Source organism: Symphalangus syndactylus, chromosome 6, assembly GCF_028878055.3.
Source record: "Symphalangus syndactylus isolate Jambi chromosome 6, NHGRI_mSymSyn1-v2.1_pri, whole genome shotgun sequence".
Taxonomy (NCBI): Eukaryota; Metazoa; Chordata; class Mammalia; order Primates; family Hylobatidae; genus Symphalangus; species Symphalangus syndactylus.
In genome coordinates, this window is record NC_072428.2 from 111,971,657 (window position 1) to 111,995,142 (window position 23,486).

Below are 23,486 nucleotides of genomic sequence, written 5' to 3' on the forward strand. Positions count from 1 at the left end.
AATTACCGGTCAAAAGTATATTAATTTGACCTTCAATAAGAAATTTCTTTTTTCTTCACAAATAACACTTTATGTACCTTGAATGCAGGGTGTAATAATGTAAAATATATATGAGTATTTTGGTCAGGCACAGTGGCTCACACCTGTAATCCCAGCAATTTGCAAAGATGAAGTAAGTAGATCACTTGAGGCCATGAGTTTGAGACCAACCCAGGCAACATAGTGAGACCTCCATCTTTACAAAAAAAATAAAAATAAACAATTTAGCTGGGCATGGTAGGGCATGCCATACTCCTAGCTTCCCAGGAGGCTGAGGCTGGAGGATCACTTGAGCCCAGGAGTCAAGGTTACAGTGAGCTATGATTATGCCACTGCACTCCAGCCTGGGCGACAAAGTAAGACACCGTCTCAAAAAAAAATCACTTTGATGGTTTTATGTATAAGTTTTATATCTATTAAATGTTCTGATAAAAATTGTCAATCTTTACTTAACTATTTTGAAATGTTAAGTAGTGTTAGATGTCTGACCTACTAACATCTGTTTGAAGTTAATTCACTAAAAAATATAAATTTTTATATCATCATATGCTAGGGGTATTATGTGCTAAATCACAAGATGATAGTTTTAGTTCATTCTTCAAGGTTTATGTGAAATATTCAAATTCCAGTGAAGCTACATATGTAAACAATATGATTTCACTAGCCAATATATAAACATTTTAGACCTTTGTGAAAGCTACAGCCTGAGAAAAGGTTTAAAAATCTAATGTCGTACCAATATCAGTCCTAATAGTAATGAAGTCCTTAAGAATTTTTCCAAGTTTATATAAACTTTTTTAAACAGCTTAATTAGGTAATATTAAAATATCATAAAACTCACCTTTTTAAAGTGTATGATTCAATGGTTTTTAAAGTGTTCTACTATTTCCATAATAACTAATGATATTGAGTGTTTCTTCGTGTGCTTGTTGGACAGTTGTATATCTTTTTTGGATAAATGTGTATTCAAATCCTTTGCTGCCTATTTTTTAATTGGGTTATTTGTCTTTCTATTATTGAGTTGTGGTTTTGTTTGTTTGTTTTGTTTTAAGGAGCAGAGAGTTTAGTAGGTAAGAAAGAGGGGAGAAGGCAGAAGGAAGAAGCTCCCCGTACAGAGACGGAGGGAGGGGGCCTCCAAAGCTGAAAGAGGAGAACCCGAGTTGTGTGTTTTTATATATTCTAGATACAAGTCCCTTATCAGAGATCTGATTTGCAATCATTTTCTCCCATTCCGTGAGTTATCTTCTCACTTTCGTGATGGTATCTTTTTTAAAGTAGAAAAGTTTTTAATTTTGATGAAGCCAAATTCATCTATTTTTTTTCTTATTGCTTGCACTTTCAGTATCATATCTTAGAAGGCATTGCCTAACCCAGCACCACATTGATTTACTCCTAGATTTTTGTCTAAGAATTTAACAAAATTAAAGGTCTCATGCTTCCCAGTTACAAAACTTTAATGAAAAGCTACAGGAATCAAGAGAGTCTGGTACTGCCATAAGAATAGACATATAGATCAATGGAATCGAACTGAGAACCAGAAATCTTATGTTTATGATCAATGGATTTTAGACAAGGATCCAAAGACTTTTCAATGGGCAAAGAATAGTCCTTCCAACAGATGGTGCTAGGACAATTGAATATCCACATACAAAAAGTCAAATTGAACCTTTTCCTAACACTATACACAAAAATGAACTCATAAGGGACCATAGACATCAGTGTAAGAACTATAAAATTCTTAGAAGAAAATATTTAAGTATGTTTCTAACCTATTTTCATGAGAAATTAATCTCAAAGTTTTATAATAAATCTTCTATTTCACCTAATTTACCTAACTCAAGATATTCCCCTTATTTTTTACATAAACTTTCAGAGGAAGCAGATTTTAGCCAAAAGACAGAACAAATTCAAAGTGAGAAAATCCAGATCTCTTTCCTAGTTCTGCCCGGCATTTGCTATATGGCCTTGGGCATGTCAATTACCCACCCAGGACTTGGTTTCTCCTGTTTACCATTTGGGTAGGTTCACTAGATCATCTTTAAGATTGTAGTCAGCCAGGCATGGTGGCTCATGCCTGTAATCCCAGCACTTTGGGATGTATATATATATATATATAATTTTGTATATAATTATATGTATATTATATATATAGAATTAGCTGGGCATGGTGTCACGTGCCTGTAATCTGAGCTACTTGAGAGGCTGAGGCAGGAGAATCACTTGAACCTGGGAGGCGGAGGTTGCGGTGAGCCGAGATCGCACCATTGCACTCCAGCCTGGGAAACAAGAGCGAAACTCCATCTCAAAAAAAAAAAAAAGATTGTAGCCAGACCCAGGAATGGAATAATTCGCATTTCTAGGTTTTCATTATAAATACTGTGATGAAAAGGCATAAATCAAATAATCAGATTACCATTGATTGATAGGACCTATGTCTACAAGTTTAAAACAGTCATCACTTTTTTCATCATGCCTGATGGATAATTAGCAGGTGACGTAGTTATCAACACTTAGCACATAGACGTGAAGACATTCACTGCTTATACTGAACAGATGGACTACAGATACTGAATCTTGTCATACATTCGCTCTTGTTTCCCAGGCTGGAGTGCAATGGTGCGATCTCGGCTCACCGCAACCTCCGCCTCCCAGGTTCAAGTGATTCTCCTGCCTCAGCCTCTCAAGTAGCTCAGATTACAGGCACGTGACACCATGCCCAGCTAATTCTATATATATAATATACATATAATTATATACAAAATTATATATATATATATATACATCCCAAAGTGCTGGGATTACAGGCATGAGCCACCATGCCTGGCTGACTACAATCTTAAAGATGATCTAGTGAACCTACCCAAATGGTAAACAGGAGAAACCAAGTCCTGGGTGGGTAATTGACATGCCCAAGGCCATATAGCAAATGCCGGGCAGAACTAGGAAAGAGATCTGGATTTTCTCACTTTGAATTTGTTCTGTCTTTTGGCTAAAATCTGCTTCCTCTGAAAGTTTATGTAAAAAATAAGGGGAATATCTTGAGTTAGGTAAATTAGGTGAAATAGAAGATTTATTATAAAACTTTGAGATTAATTTGAAATCATTTTTCAGATGTTTTATGGTATAATTTACATGAGACATACCATAAGTTTCTAAGATGCAAAAATGACTTCAACAGGGAAGATTTTCAAAAGTTTTTTTTTTAAGGCAAATTTTTGAAAGCTTTTTTAAGAGTTAGAACCTAAAAAGTACCAAAGTTATACCCAACCAAATGGCACACTATCAAAAGCAGTATAGAAAAGGACTTCACATAAACACAATTGTTTTGGCTGGGGCTAGGGAGAAGAAAAGCAATATGAATTCTCTCTTGATATTAAACTCAAATTTGTGGGTCATTGAAGATGGCTACTAACCCAGAATGGAGGCCTTCTGGTACCAGATTGCCTTTTAAGTGTAGTGTCACATGCTATATAAAACTGCACTACAAGGTATACCTAACCAATATGCAAATGACCTTCATCCGTAATTTAGCCTATACTGTTTTAATTTTTTTTTTACTTACAAGCTTTTTGGTATTATTTATAAGGTCCTTTAGGGAAATTAATGACAAATAGTGTTATTGGGCTACTTATTTTCTAGAACCAACAAAGATTTGATTACAGATTTGTTTGTTTATTTGTGACAAGAGTAGAATTGGTGTTTACCCACACTACAGTGAACACTAACAACATATTCAACCTCAATGCCAACGTGTTTTAATTTACCATTTTATATTCTATGAGATGCTGCCTTCTTCCCATTCAGTCATAGTTATTGGTACATCCTCTATCGATCCGTCTGCCCATCCAGCCACCCATTCATCCATCCTTCTCTACCTATATATCTCATCTCTCCCTCCAAAATGTTTTGAGATTTCAAATTATCCCAATTGAGACTAAGGCAGGTAAGGGAATCCAGGATGCAGCTGAACAACATATGATTGGTGGGATTTACTTGCTACTAGAAATCCATTTAATCATTCAACAAATATTGAACACCTATTCTACTCCTGGCACAGTATTAAGAGTTGGTTTTACATAAAATCAAGAGATATGGCCCCATCTTTTTTTTTTTTTTTTTTTTTTTGAGACGGAGTCTCGCTCTGTTGCCCAGGCTGGAGTGCAGTGGCGCAATCTCGGCTCACTGCAAGCTCCGCCTCCCGGGTTCACGCCATTCTCCTGCCTCAGCCTCTCCAAGTAGCTGGGACTACAGGCGCCCGCCACCACGCCCGGCTAATTTTTTTGTATTTTTAGTAGAGACGGGGTTATCACCGTGGTCTCGATCTCCTGACCTCGTGATCCGCCCGCCTCGGCCTCCCAAAGTGCTGGGATTACAAGCGTGAGCCACCGCGCCCGGCCGATATGGCCCCATCTTTTAAAAATGTAGTACAGATATAAGCACAAAACAAATATAATACAAAATAATTACACTAACCACCAATTAAGAACAATATTTAAAATAAATAATGTAGAATAATGTCCAGGAAATGAAGATTACTCTTTGATTGATTAGGTGTATTTTTTAAAACAGTCTTTTCTTTTTTTTTCTTTTTTTTTTTTTTTTTTTCCGAGACAGAGTTTCACTGCTGTTGCCCAGGCTGGAGTGCAATGGTCCTATCTCAGCTCACCACAACCTCCACCTCCCTGGTTCAAGCAATTCTTCTGCCTCAGCCTCTTGAGTAGCTGGGATTACAGGCTTGTGCCACCACGCCCAGCTAATTTTTTGTATTTTTAGTAGAGACAGGGTTTCTCCATGTTGGTCAGACTGGTCTTGAACTCCCGACCTCTGGTGATCCGCCCGCCTCGGCCTACCAAAGTGCTGGGATTACAGGCCACCACGCCCGGCCAAAACAGTCTTTATGTAGGCTTATGTGAATAGAAATTTGGGTTAGGTGCAGTGGAAAAGGAGAAGCTGTGGTGCTAAAGGCTGCTTAGGAAATGAAAGGCTGTTTCACAGAGAAGATACCTCTGAGCTGTCTTGAAAGAAGACAGTGTTTGCCTGGCATATTGGCCAGTGAGATATTTTGGTTAGAAGTAGAGGAATGTTTAAAGCAGAATAGATAAATACTGAGTCAGGAGAGAAAAGGCAGGTTTATTTATCTACAATGTGATTATATTGTTAGAGTATAAACTTCAATAAGAAAAGTCTAACAGGGTGTGAACCACAGACAGGTGGTGTTTAAGTATTGAAAAACCTTGGATATTATAATCTAAATATCTGTAAAATATATAACTAGAATATATGGGCAAAAGTAAAAGGGAGATAGATATGAACCCGTTAGAGCTGTTAACAGTGGATTGAAAAGACCTGTTCTTTGAGTACCATTTGTAAATACTTAGAAAAGAATGACTTTTGAGTTAGTAGAAGAAAAAATAAAATCTAGGAAATAAGGAGGATTCAAAAGGGGTGATCTTCTCACTGAAGGTGTTCAAACTGGACCTTCTTAACCATAGGGTAGAGATGCTGTTGAAGGGATTCTTGTATCAGCTGTGATATTGCACTAGCTTTTTAAAGGCATTTTACAATGTTAAGATTCGTTGAAATATTTTTTAAAACGTTTCACCAGCTTGTGTAACTATATTTTGGAGAAATCAAAGGGATTTTAATTCTGTGATCTCAAATGCATGTAGCAAGTCCAGTGTTTCCATATCAATATGTCAGAACATGCTCCATTCATAGTTGCACAGATAAGCCAAACTTTCTCTATAGTTTCTGCCACGATCTGGTTTCAATTCTGCTCATGCGGGCCTTCTGTAGGATAGTTTCTGTGGCCCTCATGTCTCTCATTCCTCATCAGTCTGCCATACTCTCCATGTTCCAGGATATTAACCTAGTTAGGAGGGTCCCTTTGACACTTGTTTCTGTATCCAGTCACCTTTCTGTTATGCGACCTGCTCTCTCTTGAAGATATTTCTGTGTTCTCTCAATATATCTTCTCTCAGGTGTGATTATCAAAGGCTTATACTACCACAGCAGATGACTGATTTTGCTATGTACATCATTGCTTTAAGTTTTTTGTTTATTTGCTTGTGACATTAAGGTTATATGCAAACTATGTAATTTTACACCACTCCTACTTATAGAAGTTCATTCATCAGAGAAATGCTTCGGGGTTACCTCCAACATGACACACATGCTCCCGAACGCTAAAGACTAACACTGCAATGATTGAGACAAAGTAGTTTGCCTTGTGGGGCTTACATTCTGATGAGACCAATTATAAACATGTAAAACAATTGAAAACATAATAGTATTTCAAATAGTGATGTGCCACAGAGCAAACAAAAAGGCAAAGAATAGTGACGTAGTGAGATAGCCTGACACTTAGCTGTCATGATCAGGGGAGAACTCAAGAGGGAGCAGCATTTGGGCCAATGCAAAAGTGATAGGAAGGAGGCAGGAAGCCAGGGGGAATGGCAAGAGCCAAGGCCCTGAAAAGCTACTGACAGGGCTTCTTCAGAGGTGAAGGAGGGGACCAGTGTGGACTGGATCCTGGTGGGTGAGGGAGAGAGTTGCAGGAAAGGAAGCTACTGAAGTAGGTTGGGGACCAGGTCAGGGTTTAAAAAGGTCTTAAAGGCCTTGCTAACATAACTGAATGTAATTCTAATTGCAGTGAGAAGCCATTCAAGAATTTTATCTAAAGGAACTAATTTACTAGAAAAAAATAAAGATTTAGGTGTGTCACTATACAAGAACAAATGTTACATTAAAACTCATTAGGATAAATGCCTTGTAGCTTGAAGGTTTAGATGGAAAGTGAGATCGTCGTTTTCAAACAGAACTCAAGTGTTTCAGTTTAACCACTCATGAATATTGCTCCAAATAAATTAAAGGACCTACATCAAAGAGTGTCATTAGCAGTTTTAATTATCCAATTTTTAAAATTAAAGATGATTGGCTTTACTTAACAGCAGTAGTTGGTTCTTTGCTCTTGTCGATAGTTTGTGGTGTGCTCTTACCAGATGTTACTCTTATTATCCGAATGAAAATAGATTCAGGTGACATTGTAGATCATAGTTGTCACTGAATCTGAATATATTCCTTCTCGAAACCCTCATCAACAAGGCTAGCATCTGTTGGAAAGAAAATCACCCCTATTTTTGGTTGTATGGCTCATTTTTTTCTCATTTAAGTTCTGTCACTCCTGCATTATTACAGCATGAAGCTACTTTCTTTTTTCATCAAAATGTTGCCACTGTGTAGTTTCATTTCTACATAGTTCATAGTTCATTTCTGTGTACAATGGACTGTGTAGTTAATTTCTACATAGTTCATTTCTACATAGCTTGCTGCTTTTTGCTAGCAGCTGTATATGCTCAGAAGAACATGGTCATTTAAATGTTGAGTGAAAATAGCTTTGGACATTATTTCTTTTCTTCTCTGGCTCCATCCAAGATGGCAGGACATTTTGGGCATTACAGCCACAATGGAAGAATATGTAGGGCATTGAGGTTTCCTATAGTAACAACGTATCACTTTGAACCCAGCTACAACTTCAAATTCTGTCTGTGCTTTTAGCATGCCTGATATCTACTTGCTCTTCTGCATCTGCTACAGGTAAAACTGAGATAAATTTTATAATTTAATATCTTGTGACTTGTTAAAATGGATGTAGATTCAGCAATCCCTCTTCTGGGTATATACCTGCTTTTCTTTTAATTCTAGAGATTTCTATCAAAATTTTCAAGCAGCTCAGAAATTGTCTTATTATCCATAGCAACTAGTAGTATAAATTGTTTTCTTTTATTTCCAGGAAATGCTTCCAGACTGCACACTTTTACTTAGAGGACAGTACATCCCCTAGAGTAATATCCACACCTCCAACACCTATCTTTCCAATTTCAGGTAATGGCTTAAAGTGTGACCATGAGTAGCTGGTAGATGTTGAATAAAAAGCACAATGTTGAAAGGTTTATTTTTATTAGGACACTGTGCAAATTGCTATAATGTAGATTAGTAAATTTTTGTGTTGCCCCAAATATTTATTACATCACATTTCAGGTACTCAGGTTTATATTCTGTCCTCATTAATTTTAAACGTTCTTAATCATACAGATGATATTGCAAAAATAATTTGTAATTGTTCAGGTGTATTGTGTTAAAAACATAAACATTTATAACCATAAAATATTAGTTAAGAATAATGGTGACTTTTACTTATTCCCGTTATGTTAATGGAAACCCAAGCAACAAAAGTCAGATTAAGTCAATGCAGAAAATGTGGATGGGAAAAAAAATGACAAAAGTAAGGATAAAGTCTTGTTCCTTTCTGATTACTTGAGTTTATGTGAGAAAATGTTTTTTTTTTTTTAACCTACATTAGAAGAAAATATCTATAAAATTGTGGTGGTAATAGTAGGAAAAGCCGTGAACACAAACAATATATGGTTGTTTGAAATAATCTCTCAAAATGTTGAACAGTTGAATATTTGGGAAGACTTTAGCTATTTTTATCATACTTTATCTGAATAACAGTATTCAAAGGTAGCCAGGGTCATTTTGATAGAGACATCCATTAACCCTAGAGCTTACACTATAAGTAAAATCATAACCACTCATTTTTAATATAAATTCAAGGAGTGCATGTGCAGGTTTGCTACATGGACATGTTGCAAATCCAAGCCACTTATTTAATTAACATTTTATAACATCTTAGATTGAAAAGTGGCAACAAAAAGTAGTGGTCTAGAATTGTGTGATCTGGAAAATAGAGGACAATAAAAGGAAAGAGAAGTTAAGAAATTAGGGATACAAAAGGAGAAATTCATCTATGGGATCATTTCACAGATGGCACTTTTTAAATTCTCCGAATGATGCTCCATATTTCATTGCTAGAGGCTCAAGTTCTACAGGATGTTATCTTCTGAAATCTTATGACTTAAAAAAAAACAGAAAAAAAGACACACATTTTATTTATATGTTACATTTATATGTTGATGTTTGTTATATGTTTATGTCAGATATTATATATGTTATTTATATATATTTAACTATGATATTTTCCTTTTGTGCCTTATAAACTTAGGAATTGTGTTTGCTATTTTTCCTCTTTTGTCAAGTCTGTGTCTTTAAGCACCACTGTTTTATTTATTTTTCTAGTTTACATTAAAATACTATTATTTTAGTACCACAGTGTCTTATTACCATATTTAGAATTTTTAGACCAACACCTCTCAGTTATCTGTTACATTTTGATTCCCTTCACTTCCAAACATGTCTCTTCTGCATACCCCATCAGCATGGGTATGCAAATTAACTAAAATTTTATCCAAAGTCCAACGTGGTTTATTTTTAACAAATAAAATAATACAAAATCAGAACCCAGTCCAGGAGATCCAAACTCCCCTGTTTTGAGTGTCAAAAGAGTGGTGATCCAAGGGCATCTCCTTATTTCACTTGTTCAGTTCTCAAAGATTCCCTCTTGATCACCCGAATATGCATGTTTTCATGTAAAAATCAGAAAGCAAAATGAATGTTAGTCTCACTTACTTGCAGACCAGTTAATAAAAGAAATTACCAAAATACCTGACTGTCAATAAAAAGTAGTAGTCTACTTATGAAAGGAGGTTGGCTGTGCAGGATATCATCAAGGGGTTTGAAGAACATTTACTAGGACTAATGACTTACATGTGACAAATCATTTCTGTTTTCTTATCTAATTATAAGAGCTTCTTTGAAGCAAGATCCTTCTATAAGTGTGAAGGTAGAATTACACCTTTGTCTAGTGTTTCTTAAGCTTGACTGACTAATTCAATTTTAGTATTCAGAGCCACTCATCTAAGAGAGAGAACAGATGGATTCCAATTTTTTTTTATCAGCAAATTCTTGGTAACTGAAGCTTTAAAATATTAGATGGCCTAAATGCTGAACATCTGTTGATATAAATAACTGTTTCTAGTGAAATGTGTTTGATGTTTCCTTGTTAGAAAAATCACTTGTAAAATTGCATACTGTGAACTAGTAATATGCTCAGTCTAAGAAAGTATTTCCAGGAAAAGAAAAAAAAATCAGAACCAGTTAAAATAATTTGGCCCCTTCACAACTAATTAACAGATCCAGTGACTTTGTTTACATAGCATATTTTCGTTAGGATTCTTGAAATTTTACAGATTAAAAGTCCCAAAGGCTTTTGACATTATCCTTAATGAAATTCTCCATATAAATGTTTCCTGTTATTTATAGAGAGAAGGAAAAAATGTTTTCAAATGTAAACATCTGACTATTTGACTGTAAGACATTAAATTGTACAGTTTTATAAAACTGAAATTGCACTATCTATTATGCTTGGTCCACAGTAAAATTGAAACTATATTATTTCTGCATTTTTTCTCAGAATTTACATGCAACATCCAGGCATGTTAAAGAAAGTTGTCCATCAAAAGATGCAGTCCACTGATAAGGAGTGAGGCTATGGTGGTATTTATAAATTAACATTCAAAATAAATGATTTTATCTTTAAGTATAGACGGAAAAGAGATTGCTGAACAAATCGCATTTCTGAAATACAGGTTTTGATTGATAATAAATGTAGAGAAAATTGGTAATTGTTGCTTAACAATTGAATGCTGAGATTTAGTTAGAATTATATAAATAATTGAACTTTGAAGTTGTTTCAGAAGCTACTTTATAAATGATAGGTACGTTTATTTCTGTTAAATTATGCTTTCTAACACAATTTTTTTATTCACGTAGATGATGTTGGGGCAATTCCAATAAAGCACTTTCCAAAGCATGTTGCAGACTTACATGCAAGTAGTGGGTTTACTGAAGAATTTGAGGTATGATTTTAATACGTCTACTTTAAATAATATAGAAAATAGTAAAATTTAAAAGATTCAGCAATAGGCTATTTCTTGACCTAAAGACACTGAAACCATTTGCACTTCTAGTAAAAATATGAGTTGCATAATTACATATGTGTTTAGGAGATGTGTTATAGTTACCATATAATTTAGAAAATTGGTTTTCTATTTTAAAAGCCAAGTTGTACTGGTGGAAACATAAAAAACATTGTTCATTTTCTTCCATAAAGTACAAATCTTTAATATTCTTTTTAAAAATCTGAATTAATAACAGTGATTCTTTTTAATTTTCTAAATTATATAAATTATACTAAACTACTAAATTTAATGATTTCCAGCCAAATTACATAAAAATTCTTAACGTGGTTTGTACACCAGTGTTAATGCAAAAGCATTTAGATAACACTTACATTATACCAGGTAAAAATGTATCTTCTTTTCAAGAAAATATGCGTTTCTAAAAAAACATTTGAACTTCAAAATCAGTAAGTTTTTCCAATGATATTCTGTTAAAATACTCTTAGATAGAAGGGCAGAGAAATTTACTGCAAATTTATCATGGCCCACTGAACTATCAGCTAAGCAGATTTTTCAAAACAGAGAGCTATAAGCACAAAGGTGACAATAAAAACCACAAAAAATAAAAGCTACCCTTTGTGAACACCTTCTTATATGTCACTGGACTACGTGCTTTCACATTCAACTTTCACCCATCTCTGGGAATTACTTGTTATTATTTCTATCCATATTATTGATGAAATCAAACTTCATAGAATTTAATCAACAGCTGATAAATAATCAAACCTAAGTCTGTGATTTAAAAACTCATGTCCTTTCCACTGTAGCTGTAAGCAGGAAAGCAGTCTTCAGCCTCCCCTCTGGCTATTCCCCACTAGACAGCTTCATATTGCATTTTTGCTTCCCTCTCCCCTAACCCCAGTGGCTCTGCGGACCTCCCTCTTTGAAGTACTTTGAGCTGTGAGCCTAATCACAAAATCCACTCTCCTGATTTTCTTTCCCCACTGCACCCAGAAATTGCTTCCCAGGACTCACACCCATCATTATTTATTTAGGGAGGCAAAATGTTATAGATTAGAAAGCTTTAAGAAATCAAAACAAAGAGAGGTATGATATGTTTTTACTAATTTAAAAATAATAGAAGCCAATTTATTTAATTCTAAAAGAAATCTAAATCATAGCTACATTGAATAAGAAAGCAGTGTGAGGCAGTACTAAGTAGGGTGGAATAATATAAAGAATTACATGTCTAAAACATCAAATTATTTTTTCTTATTTTGATAGGCTAGAGGTTACGCATGCTATAGTGTTAACTCAATGTTAATTTCAGTGTTAACTGATAGAAATTATCAGGCTAACATCCAACAAAATAAGACAAAATAGACAATTTATAATATAAGTCACTGACAACATATGCAAATTCATGGTTTTCATAACTATAAAATCATTTTGAATATTATTAAGCAGTCCAAAAAAATTAATAAAATAACTTCATGTTTTCACTTTTAAAGTTTTTTCTTAATTCCATCTCTTTTAACTTACTGCCTGATTCAAGAAAATTTTTCATTAACTGAATAACTAGCTTAGTAACTAATAGTGTTATACCTTTTAAGTGGTTCATACATCAAATTGCTTTTAGTTGTTCAGAATGACTTGCTGCAAAAGAAGTTAAAACGTTATGTGAAGAGAGACTGGGCCATTTGCTGATGAATCAGATTTTTATTTTGATTATCTACTTTCTCAGAAATTATAAGGCTTTTATTTTATTATATAATACTAAATAATTATAAATTCTAAACATATATTTAGTTAGAAAATATTTCTGAAAGCATATTAACTCATTTTTAATAAAAGGCAGAAATAAATTTTCTGTATTTACTGAAGTTTAAACAAAAAGAGGTCTACTAATTAAATGTTCGGAGTGTTATGCTATCTAAATTTTGTTTCAAAATGATGTAGTGTGTATGATTTTTAAAATTTTTAGGAAATGATTAATGTTTTGACAGCCTTAAATCTGTTACAAACCACCTAATAGGAAGCTGTTTACTTTTTAAAAGTAACCCCCCAGAAAATAAAAACAAAAAAGCGTATCACTAATTCAGAGTTTCAAATAGTGCTACTATGGTCAAATAAAATAAAACTTGGATATTAGCCAATCTGACTAATATGACAAAATGTATCATGGAATATGTGGCTCCTCTCATCTGCATTTTTAAAATCATCATATTATGACATCACTATCTCCTTTTAAAAGTGTTATTTTTTCTTTTACATAATTTTAAAGTTCCAAATTATTAGACATTTTGATTTGCATGCAACTGTTTGAAACATTCTGTCGTGTTAGTATTTGACAAATGTATTTATTGCATGATCATAGTTTTCCATTGTAAACCTAATATGAACACTTTTTTTTCTCATTTGTCGTGTGCTGTGGAATTTGATTTCTTTACTTTTTTGGCATTCATTCCCTCATTAGACACTGAAAGAGTTTTACCAGGTAAGGCATTATTTCACTGCATTTTCTTTTAGCCAAGAAGTAGTTGTAACATTTAAAAAATTTCATTTGATAGATTATTTTGTTTGTTTTGTCTTCGTTATTATATTTTAAGGCACGTTGTTTGGAAGAACGTGTGTTAAAATAATTTACATATAATTTTTTACAGGAAGTGCAGAGCTGTACTGTTGACTTAGGTATTACAGCAGACAGCTCAAACCACCCAGACAACAAGCACAAGAATCGATACATAAATATCGTTGCCTGTAAGTATATTCTTAAGTCAGCTCTTTCTTCAATATCATTGCCATTTTGGTGCCTTTTAAAAGTGTCCTGATCATGTCCTTTGCCCACTTTTTGATGGGGTTGTTTGTTTTTTTCTTGTAAATTTGTTTGAGTTCATTGTAGATTCTGGATATTAGCCCTTTGTCAGATGAGTAGGTTGCAAAAATTTTCTCCCATTCTGTAGGTTGCCTGTTCACTCTGATGGTAGTTTCTTTTGCTGTGCAGAAGCTCTTTAATTTAATTAGATCCCATTCATCAATTTTGGGTTTTGTTGCCATTGCTTTTGGTGTTTTAGGCATGAAGTCCTTGCTCACGCCTATGTCCTGAATGGTATTGCCTAGGTTTTCTTGTAGGATTTTAATGGTTTTAGGTCTAACATTTAAGTCTTTAATCCATCTTGAATTAATTTTTGTATAAGGTGTAAGGAAGGGATCCAGTTTCAGCTTTCTACATATGGCTAGCCAGTTTTCCCAGCACCATTTATTAAATAGGGAATCTTTTCCCCATTTCTTGTTTTTGTCAGGTTTGTCAAAGATCAGATAGTTGTAGATATGCGGCATCATTTCTGAGGGCTCTGTTCTGTTCCATTGATCTATGTCTTTGTTGTGGTAGCAGTACCATGCTGTTTTGGTTACTGTAGCCTTGTAGTATAGTTTGAAGTCAGGTAGTGTGATGCCTCCAGCTTTGTTCTTTTGGCTTAGGATTGACTTGGCGATGCGGGCTCTTTTTTGGTTCCATATGAATTTTAAAGTAGTTTTTTCCAATTCTGTGAAGAAAGTCATTGGTAGCTTGATGGGGATGGCATTGAACCTATAAATTACCTTGGGCAGTATGGCCATTTTCACGATATTGATTCTTCCAACCCATAAGCATGGAATGTTCTTCCATGAACAGTGAGAACTCATGGACACAGGAAGGGGAACATCACACTCCGGGCACTGTTGTGGGGGAGAGGGGAGGGGGGAGGGACAGCATTAGGAGATATACCTAATGCTAAATGACGAGTTAATGGGTGCAGGAAATCAACATGGCACATAGATACATATGTAACAAACCTGCAAATTGTGCACATGTACCCTAAAACCTAAAGTATAATAAAAATAAAATAAAAATTAAAAATTAAAAAAATTAAAAAAATAAAAAAAAGTGTCCTGAAGTCATCTGAGAGCTGACCTTAGTGTGGCTGTTTGGGAGCCTTTTTATCAGGGAATAATAAGACTTGTGTTAGATAATATGTAGCATTATATCACTCTGACTTAAATACCTTCTGCAATTAATAACATCTGTTTCATTTAAACAAAACAAACTTAGAATTTTAATCCAATTCTTTCTTTTGTTCTTTCTTTCATGGACTGTACATCTCCCTTTGTGGCTTTTGTCATCATTTATACGACTTGGTCCTATTTTCACCTAGGATTTGCTTACTCTTATGTGAATTTACTAACCGAATGACATTTTCTTTAAACTTTCTCTTTTTTTCTTCTACCTTTACCTGTTTCCTCCCTTTCTTGGCATTCTTCCTGGGGTCTTAGAAAGACTTAATTGGATTCTTTCTTTTAATTCTTTCTTTCTCTTTGTTTTCTTAGCCGTTCTCTCTCCCTTTCTCCTCAATGAGCAGCTATCTGGCTTTTTTCATTAGTTCAATTTTACCTAATATTTCTCTATGAAATTATTGTCTTTCTTCTGTCTTCTTATAGCACTTCTGGTTGCCTTTGTTCCCTGTTATTTTTGTTTATATTCCCATTCATCTCCTAAAATTCATCTTCATGTTCCCTCCCCACTCCAAAAACAAACAAACAAACAAATAAATATTCTACTCATACCCTTTCTATATATTCAGTGGCGTGGCCTTTCCTGGCTTCATAGGAGCATGGTATTACCAACGAGATGATTTAAATTCTGGTTTCATTCTAGTTCTGAAAGCCAATGGAGCTGCGCTCTTCTCCCTGTTACTGTCATGATCTCTTATGTAGTTTGTATAGTTGCCTTTCCTTCCACAGAGTTTACGCTAATTTTTATTTTTTAGTAGAGGGCTTTATGTTTGTCTTCCAGAACTGCATCTATCCTGGCTACACATGAAACTCATTTGCTTCTTGAGATAAAATTATTAGACTTTCCTCTTCAAGCTAAATAGAACATACCCATCAGCTAATTAAGCAGGAGACAGAGATTAACATCTGATGAACACCTACTATGTGGCTGGCACTGTAAATAAGTTATTTCATTTAATCCCTGAAACAACCAGGCAAGATAGGAAATTGTCCAATTTTAGAGATAAAAACAATCCAGAAATTCTAAAACTATTAAAACCAAACTACAAAAATAGGTCACCCTGATATTGAGACCCATCTGTCAGTTGCCATACGTCTATTTGCACATACATTCCTGTATTGGTGTGACCTGTTACCATCACAGAAGTATTCATATCCCAGAGTATCTTTTTAACTTGTTTTGGTTTGGTCTGTATTCACTTCTTCATCCTTGAAAAGAATAATCTTCTGAGTGAAACTCCCATGTTTCCTTCAAGTAATACTTTATTTCTCATATGTATCTTCTCCAAATAAGTAGGTTTTCTGTAGAACTGAATTTAATCTCAAACTCCTGTAATCATACTTTGAATTACCATAGTTATACCTTATATCATTTACCAGATTTTGCATCCATCCTATTTTCACTGGCAGTGTGCTATCTCCCTCCTCTGTGCTTGAGCAGCTGTTCTCCCGCCTCCTTTTGAAGCAGTTTCTCTTTGAGGCTCCTCCTGAAAGAGCTGTTTGCTGTAACCATTCACAGAAACTTCCTAGGGAACCTTTGGCTTTCTTCTCTATCTCTTCTTCCTTCATCAGCCTCCTGTTCATCCTTCCCTAGCTTTGTGAGCTCCCCGACCCATCACGTTTCCATCTCTTTGAGAAGCTCTCCACTGTTCACAGCCCTTGTAACCAACCTTAAAATTCCATTTAAAAGATCAACTTCAGATGTCAACCTCTATAGAAACTTTTATCTCAAACCAAAACGATTTCTGTTTTTATATCCCCTACTGCATTGCGCCTCTCACTTGACACCTGTGTATATACCCTAGTTTCACCTATTACCTTAGAAATGTTTCTGAGGGTGGAGATTTTTGTAATATTTGTCTTTGTTATCTTTGTTGTCTCTGTATCCCCAAAAAGCCTAATATTGCTTGTGTTGATTTTAATTGTATGAAATAAATTATTATGCAAATATGAATGATCTTTATGCTGAAAAGTAGTCTGTGCTACAATGAAATATATTCTCTTTATATTACAGATGATCATAGCAGGGTTAAGCTTGCACAGCTTGCTGAAAAAGATGGCAAACTGACTGATTATATCAATGCCAATTATGTTGATGTAAGCATGTTTTAATTGAAAATTCTATAGAAATTGTATTAGACTGAATTATTATACCATAATGCCAGACATGCATACATATACTAGTGCTTAATGTCATGTTATTTGATAGAGAATAAAAATGGTAAATTAACAGTAAATAATTTTTAAGAGAGCCTCTGACTAAAAATTTTCATATTTAATGACACTCAAGCTATTTTACTTGGTTTATCTCCTGAGTGAGGAAAGGAATTTATGATGGGAGTGTACCTTCAGGGTAGAATAGGTAGATTCAGATAGGTTTCTAACTCTTTAAATGTGAAGGGCAGGGACGGGCGCGGTGGCTCACGCCTGTAATCCCAGAACTTTGGCAGGCTGAGGCAGGCGGATCACGAGGTCAGGAGATGAGACCATCCTGGCTAACACGGTGAAACCCCGTCTCTACTAAAAATACAAAAAAAATTAGCCGGGTGTTGCGGCGTGCGCCTGTAGTCCCAGCTACTCGGAGAGGCTGAGGCAGGAGAATGGCGTGAACCCGGGAGGCGGAGCTTGCAGTGAGCCGAGATCGCGCCACTGCACTCCAGCCTGGGCGACAGAGCGAGACTCCGTCTCAAAAAAAAAAAAAAAAAAAAAAAAATTGTGAAGGGCAGAGCCAATGCTTATTTTAAGTTTCCCATAGCTCCTGGCACAAGGATGTGCATTTAGCAGATGAACAAAAATTGTCCATAGTAGAACTGATTAAAAGGCAAACATGATTATTAATCCAGTTATCAACCTTTATAATTTTGGGTATTCCTCAGGATACCCAGCTTTGTGGAACTTACTGGGACTCTCCAGAGACTGTAGACCACTCACTAACTTAATTGGTTTTTCACTGTGATCACCTGAATGTCAGCAGAACTCAATTATTTCCCTAAGGTGCACCTCTCAGTCTAGCTGGCTTCAGGTTAATACTGTGTGGAACACTGAATTCAAATAAATGAGTACATAAGTATAGAGTGGGTTTGTTACAGGCAACCATCTCATGCTTCCTGAGGAGGAAATATGCATGTCAGAATGAACATGAGATCTGGAGTTAGAACTGATTTTGAATCCCATCTCTGCCACTGGCTAGCTATGGGACTTTGGAAAGCCACTTAACTCGTCGAGATTTAGGTTCCTCATCTCCACATCAGGGTTGATGCTTCCATTTTGCATAGATGAAAGATTAAAGTTCAGTTTATGTATTAGTCTATGAAGGACACTGCTATGAAGGAATACCCCAGACTGGGTAATTTATAAAGAAAAGAGGTTTAATTGACTCATAGTTCTGCATGGCTAAGGAGGTCTCAGGAAACTTACAGTCATGGTGAAAGGCACCTTTTCACAGAGTAGCCGGAGAGAGAATGAATGCCCAGTAAGGAGGAAATCCCCTTTTAAAACCATCAGATCTCGTGAGAACTTACTCACTCTCGCGAGAACAGCGTGGGGGAAATCACCCTCATGACTCAATTATTTCCACCTGGTTCCTCCCACGACACACAGAAATTATGGAAACTACAATTTAAGATGAGATTTGGGTGGGAAAACAGCCAATCCATATTCTGCTCATAAAACATCTTTTACAAAATCGGACACAGTGACGAATTGCTAATAATGATTAGCACTTCTCAGTACCTTGAAGTAGAGTAAGGAGGTTACATTCCAGATGCTTTTTTAGCTGTTGTAGACATCTGAGCCCATTGCCTAAAATACATTTCAAAGTAGTGCTATTAAAGACTTGATTTTAAGCATAGCAAGTAGACTGCAAATGGATTAAATACACTTGGAATACAAATGCACAGAATTAGAGTTGTGTCAAAGCAAAGAGAGCTATTCTTTTTTTTTTTTTTACAGAAATGATAGGGATCCTTCTGCTTCCTAACCAAGAGTATTTTCTAACCAAGAGCAGCTATCTTAGTTAGTACCGTCAAATTTCTCCAACTTTGCAAGTTTATTTTTTATGGTTTTCTTTTATGAAAAGTATGCTGACCTTAAAAACTTAGGTATTGTACAGTGACGTATAAATCAGTTAGTAGAAAACATTTGTCATTTAATTCTTCAGGGCTACAACAGACCAAAAGCTTATATTGCTGCCCAAGGCCCACTGAAATCCACAGCTGAAGATTTCTGGAGAATGATATGGGAACATAACGTGGAAGTTATTGTCATGATAACAAACCTCGTGGAGAAAGGAAGGGTATGTAGATAATCTGTTATGTCATCCCCAAAAAAGTAATTAGAGGTACTTTAAATTAGTTTTAATAGAGTCAGCATTAGGAAGGAGCCAAAGTTTTGAAAGTTATTTGGGATTCTTTTTTAGTAAATATGACAGCTAAAGGGAAACTGTTAATACTGTTAGTCAAAAAGTTTCATTACGAGTCAGGCTATCTGCCTTTTAAATGCATTCTTCATACTGTGAGAGAAGTAAATAGGACTCACTGAAAAGCAATGTAGAGTGAAATCGATTTTAATTCACAGGACATGGATTTTAGTCTTGGCTCTGTAACCTGAATCTTCTGACTCACTCGCCTTATCTGAAAGGGAAAAATTTAGGCTACCTCATCTCAGTCTTGTTCAGCTCTCAGATTCTATCCCTAGCCTCCTCCACAACTAATTTCAGTCACTTATAAAGAAAATAACACATTTAGAAGAATGAAGGAGTCCATTCCTGTCACCATCTCAGACCTTTACTGATTTCAGGGAATGACTTTTACATGGAGCATTTGAAATACGGAAGTAACATCTACATTTTCTTTTGCAGAGAAAATGTGATCAGTACTGGCCTGCCGATGGGAGTGAGGAGTATGGGAACTTTCTGGTCACTCAGAAGAGTGTGCAAGTGCTTGCCTATTATACTGTGAGGAATTTTACTCTAAGAAACACAAAAATAAAAAAGGTGAATCAACAAATGATGGACATAATCAAGTGAACAATGCATTTGGTCATTTTTTAAGTGAATAAGCGATAGAACCAAGAAAGGGTAAAAAGTATATAACTAAAGACATTAAAAATTCTTATAACAGTCCAGGTGCATGGCTTACGCCTGTAATCCCAGGACATCGGGGGGCCAAGGTGGGTGAATTACTTGAGGTCAGGAGGTCGAGACTAGCCTGGCCAACATGACGAAACCCCGTCTCTACTAAAAATGCAAAAATTTGCTGAGTGTGGTGGTGCACACTTGGGAGGCTGAAGCACAGGAATCGCGTGTACCCAGGAGGCAGAGGTTGCAGTGAGCTGAGATCATGCCACTGCACTCCAGCCTGGGCAACAGAGTGAGACTCTGTCAAAAAAAAAAAAGAATTCTTATCACAGCTGCTGTCAGTCCTAAAGGTTTCTTTCAAGTCTCTAGATGACTGCTGTGGCTTTGGAGCCACACTGGTTTTGTTGCTGATGTTTAAAGTGAATGTGATGCATGAACAGAAATTCCTACCTTGTGTGGCAACTGCATAGGATGGCCCTGACACAATCCCAGCATTCAAATACAAAGAGTGGAGAGTGAAACAAGAAAAAGAAAGAAAACACGAAGAATAATGTATTACTCAGGTTCTTCAAAGAAACAGAACCAACAGAGTAGAGAGATAGAGAGATTTATATTTTTAACAATTGACTCACATGATCATGGGCATTAGCAAATCTTAAATCTGTAGGACAGGCTGGCAGCCTAGAAATTCTGGTAGGATCTTTACGTTGCACTGTTGAGAAGAATTCTTTCTTCTTCAGGTAACCTATCCTATCAGTCTTTGTTCTTACAGCCTTCAAGTGGTTGAATGGAGCTCACCCACATTATGGACTATGATTTGCTTTATTCAAAGTCTACTGACTTACATGTTAATCACGTCTAAAAAAAATAGCTTTACAGCAACATTTTGTGTGACTAGTGTTGACCAAACAATGGGCCACCATAGTATAGCCAAGTGGACACAAAACTAACCATCACAATGACACTCTACTTTTTTTCATTCATTATGGACCCTCAACATCAAATCAAACTATGACTCCTGACTTGCTGTTTAAGAACTGTGTGTGTGTGTGTGTGGGTGGGTGTGTGTTTGACTGTTATTAACTGTCTGAACTTTTCCAGGGCTCCCAGAAAGGAAGACCCAGTGGACGTGTGGTCACACAGTATCACTACACGCAGTGGCCTGACATGGGAGTACCAGAGTACTCCCTGCCGGTGCTGACCTTTGTGAGAAAGGCAGCCTATGCCAAGCGCCATGCAGTGGGGCCTGTTGTCGTCCACTGCAGGTGAGTCTCAGAGATGTGCCTCTAAACCCATAGAATTGCCTATACTTGCAAAAAGGAGATCAATGGAACAAAGCTTTTGCCAAAATGGGAATGATTTCTTGAAGTGAGGGTGATGAAATTATATGTTCATTTTCATAAGTATTGATCACTAGGAAATGAACATGCCAGACTCAGAACTGGATTGCTGAATATCTCTAAGCACCACACATTTTTTGATATTGATTATTTTATTTGACTGTTCAATTGCATTTCAGCTTATTAACTATTTGAGGCAGGTGGAACAATGTTTTTGTTGTTAAACAAATATTTACCTCAACATACAACACCATGGGATAATGTAGCTGGAACTACAACCCCTGTCCCTAGGAGTTAAAAGTCTGTTTAAGAATTATTATGCTAGGTTTGCATCACAGAAGCCAAAGCGCATAGATTGTGAGAAATTTGGCAAAATATATTTAAGTTGTTTTTAAACATTTTGGTACCAGAATCCCTTTTTCATTTTCTTGAGTTTTAATACATTACATTGAATGTATTGTCAATTCATTGTTGCCAAGATTTTTTAATTTCTAAGACTAGGTTGATAAATAGAAATAATGATGTTTCAGTGAAAGAGGAAAAATATGTTAAACATCCTTATTTAATGTTTTTAGTTAAAATAATAATAGCAGTTAATATTTATTGAGTGCTGACTGTGTACCAAGCCTTGTGATCACAAAAATCAAATTTGTTTCTATGTGAAGTATTGTTATCAAAGCAGTGTGTTCTTAGAGAAGCAAGTGTTTGCCTTTGATATATAGCTTATCTAACACATTCTAATTACCATCTCAGGAGTTAAATTTGAGAGACCCATCTTGAGGTTTTTTAATCTGTTAGCCTGATTATAAACTGAGGAAAACAGGAAGATGCAAGAAAAATAGTGCTGAAGGTCAGGGATTGTTTCCTAGCAGACGGAGAAGGACCAGGCTATTGTGCAGAGCAGGTGCTAATTTTCCACTCTAGCACTTCATACTTGTCAGAACATTTGAAAAGAATCCCTGTCTGTGAATTCTGTCCCTCTGCTAGAGGCTTTGAAGAAGTCGATAGATAATGGCCCTTTAGAAATAACTGAAGTCATGCTTTATTCCTCACAATCTCACTGAAATGATATTTTCAGCAGAAAGCTTTATCAAATTCTTTTTCCCATTAATGCAGAAACCTTTACAAACATGTCTACCTGGAAACATAGACCTAGGGACCTTTTCTTTTCAGAATTTGGTGAAGCTAAAGCTTTCATTTTTGTCAGATTAAATGTCTATTTGCCACACTCTGATACATAATATTTTCATCTTACAATATACAATGAATAGTAAATATGGTTTTTAAAAGTTTTAAAATCTCCAACAGAAATAGTGAGGTTGTTTTGCAATTAGACACATAACAAAACATTAGAAAGGGTACTTCTAAATTTGTTGTTTAAAGCATTATGCTTAACTACTAAACTGTTTACAATATTGAATTGCCAAATTTATTGTGTGGCTCACTTGCTTGAAGAAGGAAGTTATTTTAATCAACATGACAACCAGTAGTAATCTATTTTTCAAATTTATTTTATGCTTAACATTGAAATATTAATTTCTTGGTCTTCTCTTCAGTGCTGGAGTTGGAAGAACAGGCACATATATTGTGCTAGACAGTATGTTGCAGCAGATTCAACACGAAGGAACTGTCAACATATTTGGCTTCTTAAAACACATCCGTTCACAAAGAAATTATTTGGTACAAACTGAGGTATGATTTTTAAAAAGATGACTTTATTCATCTAAGGTATGGAAATGTCACTAAAATGTAGGTGTATTCATCTCCTAGGACTGCAAAACAAAGTAATACAAACTGGGTGGGTTAGAACAACAGAAGTTTATTGTCTCATAGTTCTGATGTCTGCAGGCCCATGCCCTTCCAGAAGCCTCTAGAAGATTCTTCCTTGCCTCTTTCATCTCCTGGTAGCCCCATGCATTGCTTGGCTTGTGGCAGCACAACTCCAGTCTCAGCCTTCACTTGGCTGTTTCCCTCTGTGTCTGTGTCTGTATCCAAATTTTCCTCCTCTTATAAGCATACCAGTTATCCTCCTTCTCCAGTTGATCTCATCTTAACTGATTACATTTGTAACAAACTTTTCTACAAATAAAATCACACTCTGAGTTATCAGGCGGTTAGAGC

At 35.7% G+C, this 23,486-nt stretch overlaps 1 protein-coding gene across 4 annotated transcripts in view; it reads left to right on the forward strand.

Annotated features, from left to right (window-relative positions):
- Positions 1 to 23,486, forward strand: part of PTPRZ1 (protein tyrosine phosphatase receptor type Z1) — a 193,547-nt gene that overhangs the window by 150,807 nt on the left and 19,254 nt on the right. For 2 of the 4 annotated variants that reach the window (XM_055283810.2, XM_055283812.2), the window contains exons 14-22: positions 7,832 to 7,923; positions 10,771 to 10,856; positions 13,375 to 13,395; positions 13,562 to 13,658; positions 16,963 to 17,045; positions 19,108 to 19,242; positions 19,807 to 19,941; positions 21,127 to 21,290; positions 22,922 to 23,057. In XM_055283810.2, coding sequence (XP_055139785.1) covers positions 7,832 to 7,923; positions 10,771 to 10,856; positions 13,375 to 13,395; positions 13,562 to 13,658; positions 16,963 to 17,045; positions 19,108 to 19,242; positions 19,807 to 19,941; positions 21,127 to 21,290; positions 22,922 to 23,057 — 949 coding nt within the window. The remainder of the gene's footprint in view (positions 1 to 7,831; positions 7,924 to 10,770; positions 10,857 to 13,374; positions 13,396 to 13,561; positions 13,659 to 16,962; positions 17,046 to 19,107; positions 19,243 to 19,806; positions 19,942 to 21,126; positions 21,291 to 22,921; positions 23,058 to 23,486) is intronic. The other 2 variants (XM_055283811.2, XM_055283813.2) reach the window with 1 other exon arrangement.